Genomic DNA, 9,963 nt, shown 5'->3' on the forward strand with positions numbered 1-9,963 from the left:
AGTAAAACAAAACTAAACAAAACATGGGTACATTTGCTGTATAACCTCCACTCCTTAATGTGTAACATCATTACTTGGAATCTTCACGGGCCACATCCCCCTACTCAAAGAATCTAGAGACAGTTGGATAGAAGTTAACATTTTGCATGATTTCAACAAATTAAACGTTGCTGTGGCGTCACTATCATGTCATGAATAACAGATAAAGTGCAAAACATTTGGAATACTTTGTAGGTAAAAAAAACAAAACAAACAAACAAAAAAAAAGGCGAAAGATACCCAGAATTGGATACAGAAGAAAAGAAAGAGACAAAGAGACAAAGACAAGTAGATCTGTTAGAAACAGACATGATTAGGCAGGCATCTCCTGATCTGAGCATGCTGGAGACAGACAGGCTGCATCCATCACAGCGACATGCATGCAACAGGCTTAGCAGGTGCAATGCAGCATGACAAAATAATCTGTTTCATTCATTCGGTTATTAGTTACTTTAGACTTTTCAATAAAGTGAAAAACAAATTAAAAAAGACAAGTAATTAAGCATACGGATTAGTTTGGTTATATGAGCAACAGCAGCATGAGGGTGACGACTCACGATGATTGTTAAGTGTGAACTTAGCAGTATGAGACTACAGACTGAAGAATCCTCCAGCGAGACAAGGCCAAGTACTTCACCATAAAGTGAGCTCATGACAAGGGATAATCCTTTACCTGCTCCTAGAGCTTCTACTGTAGCTTAAAGTTAATCGAGCTGGGGCTCACCATTCCCCTCCATTTTCTGTGCACTTTGCAAGAGCCTCAATCTTTATTAGCGGAGCTATCATTAGTCCTGTCCTCTGCAGGGAGTCTGGAGGCTATGGGCTGTGAAGACCTTGGCACAGCCATAAGGATTACCGCTGTATCTCAGCACCGTCATATACCTGTTCAGGACCGTTGCTGAGTTGACATTTACACAGCGCCAGCCTGTCTCTGAAGGACAAGGCTTTCATTAACCACTGTAATAAGACAGAATCATTAATATCCCCTCAATATCTGAAAATGTGAATGAATGTGATTAATTCCAAATGTCAGTCAACAGAGGTGTATCTGAGCCAGGAACTACAGTCAAGTCAGCATATTGCTATAGCTTTATAGTATATATACACAGATTGTGTAGTATTAGTATGAATCCTGCAGATGCACAGTGGTGTAAAAAGTATTTAGATCCTTTACCTAAGTAGAAGCACTGCCTCACTTGTGTACATCTGCCTCCGCCAACCAGTTTACACGCAGGCCTCTCCAGACTAATAATACATGTAGTCAATACTTTGAAGGAATTTAATAAAATTTACTGTGTGTTTTTGACCAAATGGAAGTTATCGCTATATCAACATGTATGATTCTAGTGAAAATTTTTCACTGAGAAACATGCTGCTTTCACTTGGAGGCTATTTTTTACAGAGCACTGATGGATAGCTTTGTCACATCAATCTTGGGGTCCGAGTGGACATTTGTGCCAAATTTGAAGAAATCCCCTCTGGGCTTTTCTGACATACTGCGTTCACAAGAATGGGACGGGTGGACGAACAACCTGACCATGGCTGTCACCGGCACAGAGTGAGAGGCATAAACTATACCATTACAATCTAAAGTCCTGCACTGAACAATATCATTTAAGCAAAAGTAATAAAAGTCTACATAAAGTAAGACTATACTTTAAGGTGCAGTTGTGGGATTATTAATAATAAAACACAGTGTATCAGTAACACAAGTATGAAAGAGTCACAAAATCACTGAACTCAGTAGTAATGTCATTTAGCTACATAGCAATATGCAGCTAAAGTGTTCTAGCACAAGATAATATCAGCCGCTACTGGTCCTACCAGAACAAGCAGGGCTGTAGCAGTGCAAATCTTGTGTATCAAATTTAAGGACATGGCCAACCGTTTTCTATATGAACAGTAGTATCAACATTCCCCATACAGAGACTAAAACCAACAGTGATTTTCCTCTACTCACGATTAATGTCTGTCAATCTGTCAGTCCTGGATCATCTTATTTGCCCGTACCATAAACCTCCATGGTTGTTCAAAAACAATTAAAAACACATCAGGGAAACACACCACTGCACTGGGTGATGTTTTCTCACCACACACTCTGATATTCTGTAAAAATGTTGCCCCAAAGGATCAGAACAGCCAAAACCTTTTACAGCATCTGAAGTAAGCAAGAGTCAAAGGCCCGTGCACGAGATCTCTGAATTCTCAACAAATATCAAGGTCTGTTGTTTCATAATGAGGCAACATTAAGTGCAGTGGTGCGTTTCCCAGATGTCTTTTTAATTGTCTTTGAACAACAGTGGAGGGCTATGGCACAGACAAGTGAGCTGATCCAGGACCGACAGACACCGACAGTGAGCAGAGGAAAATCACTGGTGGTTTTATTCTCTGTACAGCGAGTGCTGAAAATACTATCAATACAGAAAATGACCAGCCTTATCCTTAAAGTCAGAGTGACATTTTATTGTCTATTAATTAAACTTTAAATCTGTTCTAGGAAGAATGTGCTACTTTTTAATAAATAAACAAACAAACAAAACAAAAAAACCTTAAAATTAAGGGGAAAGGTCTGTGAGTGATATACTGCTATACTGGTTCATTCTGATTTGTAATAAATATACAAGATGTAGTTAAGCGCAGTGCATTTTCCTCACAGGCATTATGATTATTCTCTTTCCATCTTGAGTTTACGTCATGAATTCGACCCAGTAGGTGATGCTACAAACTCGCGCAGCACATACAATATAACATCAGAACTGAAGGGCATGTACAAGCGAAACTACTAATGCAAGACTTTCACTCAGTCCACTCAAAGTGCAAAACCGGAGCAGATGTGATGACATGGAACTGGGACACAACAGTACACATGATGATACAAAAGAAAAAAAAAAAGAGAGATAGTAGCAAGATATGACAAGACAGCAAGTTCAGTAATATCACAATCCGAGCATATCAATAGGCGTGAACACACACTGTGCCATGCTCTTGTGTCAGTCCGTCAGTCAACAGACATGCAAGCGGTGCTCCTTTCTCTTTCTCTCTTGCTCCTTCCATGCAAACATCGCCTCTTTTTAATCTTCCAATTCTTGGGTCTCCATGACAACAACATCATACCATGCAGAGAACATTGATCGGGGAGTGAAGGCAATACCGAGGGTTCTGCACACAAGGCCTCACAATGCAGTCAGTGCACTCTGCTGCGTAGGCAGACCACTTCATCACCGTAGCAGATTTAGAGAAATCAACTCTCTTCACTTCGGAGACAAAGTCATTTCACCACTCTGGTGTCCTTTAAATGTTTTTTTTTCTTTTTTGTTTCTCTCTGTTTCAATAAGTGAAGCTTTCTGAAACAAAGGAGTAACAAAAGAAAAGAAAGAGCACACCAACCTTCTCGAAGCTCTGAGGGATGGAAGGGGGTTGATGCAGAACACAATGACGTGAGGGGGAGAGAGAGAACGAGGAAACACAGAGAGAATAAAAACGGCCAGCGCAAATTCACTCACTCCACTGCACCACACACACACACACACACACGCACACACACACATACACACCCGCACCAACCCTCACACACTGCACACAGACTTCTTCAATATCGCACTGAACACACAGACTAGAACTTGTCAATCTGAATGTTGGTCATGGTCTTTCAGTCATAAGCCAGTGACACACCAGCACTCACAATCCAGAGGCTGGAATCAGTTAAACAAGGATCATGTGGGTGCAGAGATGCCATTAATGGAAACATATTTAAGAATGAATTATATCCTGATTATTTAACTTCCAATTTCAATCAAATCTGTGCATGTATTGTGCAACATTTTCCTCTTAATCTGCCTCTAGTACAGAAGTCATTTTAGTAGAGGGACTGGTGATGTTTCCGTGCAATTAAACCGAGGTGTGTTCCCAACTTTATTCTCAATTTGATTCAACTGTAGGAGCCGGCACCAAGGTTTAAAGTAGACTTGTTAAAGGTGGTTGTGACAAATATCAAACAACAAGGTCAACATATATTGTAGGCAATGGATGGGTTAGTAAATCTTGTTTAAGAGCACAGGTATGGGAAAGAAATACATTTACATTAATACCAACAGCACCTTAATAGCAGTGGCTTCTTTGTGTTTCTGTGCATGTATGCGCATGTGCATGTGTGTTCTGTATTCAGGTCCTACCTCGCACGTATAGGTTTGCGGGGGAGGAGTAGCGCACGCCTTGGGAGTTGGTGGCCACGCACTCGTACTTCCCTTGGTCCGTTTCCTCGCTGTTCTCAATTTGTAAGGCTCCTGCAGGAAGAAACGAGATTGAGATAGATGTTTTGTCAAGTCTGTAGAAAATGCTTCTGCTTTCTTTTGCATGCTGTCCATTTCATCACGTGATGTTCATCTGTTGTTCTCTTTCTGACCCCGGGTTGTCCTCTTCTCTATTACTTCAGCTTTTAATAAAGTCAGCTTTGTTGTTATTTCTATGAATTTTAGCCTGAGGAGGAAGCATAAAACCCTGCATTACACTCAGAGGACAAAGACAAATCAAAACGTAAATGACACAGATTTTGAGGAACAGACTCGTGCAAACAGGGATGTAGGTGAACAGGCGTGCACACACACACACACACACACACACAATAGTTTAAGTCTGATACCAAGCACTATGTTTTGTTTCAATTCTGCAGAACTGAGAAGAGACATCTGCTCTCTTTAAAAAAGTAAAATAATGATATATGCATTATACACAGTAACTGCATTATTATACATAATGCATCAAATAGTAACATTGGTACCAAATTTAAAGGGTTATATAAACATATTTTGTCACAGTTTATTCACTGCAAACAAAATTTCATTCATATACTCCAGTGGGCAGTTTATGTACCCACTGGCTAAAGTGACTGCAGCCTAATACAGTAGTACTGCAATAAACCCAGAATATTACATGGTTCAAACTTTGTTGAAACTCTTTTGAAGGACGCAGTTTATGGTGCACTTGAATTATATTGCCTTTTATTAACAGGTGTCTCTATTGTTTGGTCCACACCATTTATATCAGTGAGGGTTGGCTAAAGAACAAAAACACTTCTCTGTGTAATCCTCCAAGATGATGACACTGTGAGGGCAGCATTTTTTTTTTTTTTTGCAGGACTGTTATAGGCTACATTAGTTTTAGCTAGGTGTGTGGTGGCAGCAGGCATTTTAGGGGCACCTAACTTTTGAAACCAATAAACTACCTGTAATTGTTAGAGAGCAGCACTAGATATAAAAGAGAAAATATGGTTGTTTGCTTAAGTAATTTCAGTGTTTCATGGTTCACTTTTTTGTCTTAGGAGCAGGACTTACTTTCCAAAACTGCATACTCACACACATGGTGTGTTATCCTAATGGTGATCATAAGAACGCAGCCAGTTGAACACTAAAAGGCTCCACAGAGACAAACTGTTTGTGTGTCTGTGTGGGATTCTCCAAATTACACAATAGCTGATCAGTAACTGCAGAAGGTTAGACACCATGTTTCTGGAGGCTCCGAGGAGGAAAAGTCTGACGTGTCAAAGCTAGCATGAGCTCAAATGTGCATTTTGTATGTTCGAGTGTGTGTAGTGAACTGAGGCTCTGCGAGCTGAAGCTGTCATCCATTTGCTTCTGTCTTCTGCAGTTGCATGAAAGGAAAAAAGCTCGTGCCCTCCTCTTTCTCTCCATTTTTCCTTCTCTCATTTCCCCGTGGTACAGGGCAGAGTTGGGAGATAAACAAGAATAAATTATCTGCTCTACAAGCTGAGCCTCTTCTCCAGAAAGAGGCAGAAGGAGGAGTGAGAGAAAGACAGAGTAGAAGAGAGATGGAGCTGGACAGGTGGAGCTCTGCAAACAAGAACTCATCTGACAGTTTGGAGCAGCTCATAGGGCTAACCATCAGCACGTATTTGAAATCAGCAACTGAAATGTTCTTTTATGCAAAAAGCATCCTCACCATACGTTAAGAAAGGCAGGTGTTTAGTATATATACAGTATGCAAAGGTCACCATACAGATCTAAATGCACCAAACAAACAGATGCAACTGTGGCTCGTGTATTATGTCTGCTGGGCTGGGCTCCGCCGATCAGATTACAGCAGATACTGCTAACCTGATAGCTTTGTCAGAACACTGACTGTAGAGCTCACAGAGCACCTGGACTCCAGTCTCCAGTGGGACATTAACTTTTAACTGGGACTGGATGTTATCCACAGTCAAGACAAACAGGTGCAATTTTTATCACAACACACTGACTAAAGAATTTTTTTTTTAAAAATCAACTGTTGGGATCAAACAAGCTCTAAAGTTGACACTGATTTATTATTTGTACACTGTTTATAACTCAACCATTTATTCCTGTTTCCTCAAACGTGGAATGGTTGTATATTGATGTCGACTTTGATTAATGAGTATTTTTTTTGCCTTGCAGAAAATTAATTATCATTGAAGTCATCGTTCAAGTCAACGATCACTGGTTCTCACTTCCTCAGTGTTTACATTTGCTGGTTTTCTCACCCTGATTTGAATATAACTGAGTTTTGGATTGTTGGCTGGACAAAATAAGCAGTTTAAAGACGCTACACTGGACTCTCGGAAATTTTATAAATCAAACCATAATCTTGATAATAATAGATAGATTCATTAACAACAAAAATAATCATTACTTATATTGATTGGTTGCATAGTTATCTGTGATGAAAATGTTTCATTTTCTGTCAGTAAATGTTCAAAAGGATTTATCTACCTTTAATTTTTAGAAATTCTGTGGAAAAGAAAGAATTTTCACCAAAAGAAGTCATTTGATTTTTTGGCCAGTGTCCTAATTTCACTGAAATCTGTTATAAAGACATTCTGCTGAGTAACTGACAAACAAGTGAGACCAAAATATTATCTGTGGAAACACACTGAACAGGAATAGATGGATGCCTTGGTTGACGTGCAAAGATGTCATGAAAAGTTTGACTCTGCACAATATCGACAACGTGCGTTTGCAGGTTTTACTTATACATTCACAACTGTGCCATCGTTTGGACCGTTACCTGCAGTGGAAAGACACAGATGATGGATACTTATGGGCTGTGAAATAGCTGAGAGTCATCTTTTGTTGGATTTGAGTGCAGTCATTCTCAATACCATTTTTCATCCTGACCCATATGGACCATAAAAATTATTTCCAAGACCCAGCAGAGAAAGAACAGAAGAGACAGAGACAAAACAATGGTTGTGGCCCAAAACAGGTCCCTGGCCATGCTCCAACAAGAGCTGGCAGACATCCACTAAATCAGAGGCAATGCTTGTAAGGTGCCCCCATTAAACACATCTTAAAGAAGTGTTTCATCCGTAACACATCTCGGTGCTATTCTGCACCCAGCTCAGGTGTAATTGATTTCCTCCAAGTCATTTCACTGCAGCGTTTGGTTCATTATACAGTGCATTTTTGTTGTTCAGCTTTGTGATGCTTTTGGTGATTTGAAATCCTATTAAACCCTGCAGTGAATCTCATGGAGCCATTTGTCTTGCTGCTGTTTCATTGATGTAATATGTGGCCAAGCAGACTGTGCCAGTGAATCAGTGTCCCGTCTCTGTGACACCCCACAGAGGACAAAATGAATCCCAGAGCAGATAAGTGACACCGTATTATGACAGATTACTATAACATTTACAGTTTGAATTACACAAAAATAAAATTTCACTATGCTGTATACTAGTGAAAACCTATTTACTAAGAGGGAAAACTGTAAAAGGGCAAAAAAATCGTTTCATGTTGCATGGAGAGGTTTGAAAGAGGTTCTTCTTATTGCGTAGCTCCAAGGCAACCAGCACATTTTCATAAATTTCAAGCTGAGAATGGGAAAACATTTGCATAGTTTTTAATCATAATTATGGATCTACTGTATAACACAATAACACACTGCTCTTTCTGGCATGTTTTGTGATTTTTACAAACCACAGCTTTTCTTTACCCTACAGGTCTCCTGAGGTTATCTATTGTTTCACTTGCAGCAGCAAAGCTGGTTACACACACTACATTCCACCCACACCCACTGCAGAAGATTTTACACAAAGGCAAATGCAATGTTTAAACATCCAGTTTTATACACTGGTTACTGGAATTTAAATCAGGATTGTAGGATCTGAAACTGGTTACTGGCTACTTACAGACACTAAAAAAGACCAACCCACTCCCCAAACAGTGGTTGTCCAGTCATGTCTTAGCAGCTGTAATTGGGCACTGCAGATCTGTCAAGCTCTGGATTTTGCCTGATGATGTACACCCCCAAACCCCAAAACATCATGGTAACAAAGTGCTTTACAAAACAATACACAAAACCGTTAACTTAATGTAAACAATACAATACATATATAAGAACAGCTGGAGCATATATAAGTTTAGCACAAATCAGATTGATCTGCATAAAATAATCCAGTACACAAAAAGCTAGGCCCTTCAACTCTGTCTGTCTCAAGTGGCAGTGTGAAAAGTATGTCTTCAGTAAAGATTTAAATCAAGGGGTTTCAACTAATTGTGACCCAGGGACCACCATTCTGGCTAAGAATTAACTTGAGGACCACTGTTGTGGGGTGGATAGACCAATAGGGCACTATTTTAATCCTGAATTTGATTATACACAATCAATAAGTAATATGTGTTAATTTTTTTTTTTATGATTCCCACAGTAAAACTACATTATTGATTACACGGCAGGGACCACCTGCAATTCCTTTGAGGGCCACCAGGGGGCGGGAGACCACTCGTTGAAAACACCTGATTGATTCCAAACTGGAGGTGGTCCCAATTCCTCTAGTGGAAGGCTGCTCCAGAGTTTCGGACAGACTGTTGCAAAAGCATGATTACCTTTGAGCTTTAAATTGGATCTTGGCACAGCGTAGTTAAACATGAAGGTGCCAATCAATTTAGTGATTTAAAAACTGAAAGCAAAAGTTTAAAGTCAGCTCTAAATTGGATGGGGGGGCCAATGGAGTGAAGCCAGTATAGGAGAAATATGGTTTCTTTTTTGTGTATTACAGAAGTTAGAAGGCAGGCTACTGCATTCTGGACAAGAGCAAAACTGTAAGGAATGGATTAAACAGTGATCTGCTCTATTGTAAGCTGCAAGTGTTAGCATGTCTGGTTAACTAGCATATCAGTTACAGTAATGTAGTGTTACTTCCAAAAAAGAACACCATTAACTAACGTTAAAGAGCCCATGGCATGCTTTTCCTTGTTTTTTGCTTATCTACAATGTTACAATGGTAAATTATCATCTTAGACGTGACCTAAAGCTCAAAAAATGACGTGTAAGTATGTTGTAGTACTTCTATGCAGAAGCAACCCAGTTTATACAAGTCTCGCAAACTCACGCTCATGAGACTTTTTTCTAACAAAATAAAGTCTTACGTGGTAGTTTAAAGATCTCTTTGAATGATCATAATCTCCAGGCATTTGCACGTCCATGTGAGCTTGCCTGACATCCTCTGGTGCCATTTTAAAAGCATAATTTTTTTGACTGCACCCGGTTCTGTGGATATATTTTACCTCCTGCTGCTGCACTGTGACCAGAGGATGTGGAGAAAAATCCAGGGCCTGAGGTTGCTGTATGTCCAGGAATGTTCCTGTACAGGGACTCACTGTTTTACCTGAACGGGTCTAACCTACAAGCAGCCGGCCAATGAAGCACCCTGGGGCAGTGAACGATCAGCTGCTCAACACTAGATTCCCCTGGAACACAGCACGTGTTTGGTTTGACTGTGTGTCTGCTGCATGTGATCTGTCGCTGGTTAATGAGTGTCAAGCTCCTAAAGTTTGCTGATGATACAACGGTCATTGGTCTCATCTGAGACGATGACGAGTCAGCCTACAGACGGGAGGTTGAGCAGCTGGTCCTGTGGTGTAGCCGCAACAACCTGGAGCTGAACACGGTCAA

At 40.2% G+C, this 9,963-nt stretch overlaps 1 protein-coding gene across 1 annotated transcript in view; it reads right to left on the bottom strand.

Moving 5' to 3' along the window:
* Positions 1–9,963, bottom strand: part of LOC109969344 (receptor-type tyrosine-protein phosphatase delta-like) — a 64,615-nt gene that overhangs the window by 25,540 nt on the left and 29,112 nt on the right. Inside the window, 2 exon segments of the mRNA XM_020616165.1 lie at positions 3,427–3,438; positions 4,212–4,322. Of these exon segments, the coding sequence (XP_020471821.1) occupies positions 3,427–3,438; positions 4,212–4,322 (123 nt within the window).

This window comes from Monopterus albus, unplaced genomic scaffold, assembly GCF_001952655.1.
Source record: "Monopterus albus unplaced genomic scaffold, M_albus_1.0 scaffold172.1, whole genome shotgun sequence".
NCBI lineage: Eukaryota > Metazoa > Chordata > Actinopteri > Synbranchiformes > Synbranchidae > Monopterus > Monopterus albus.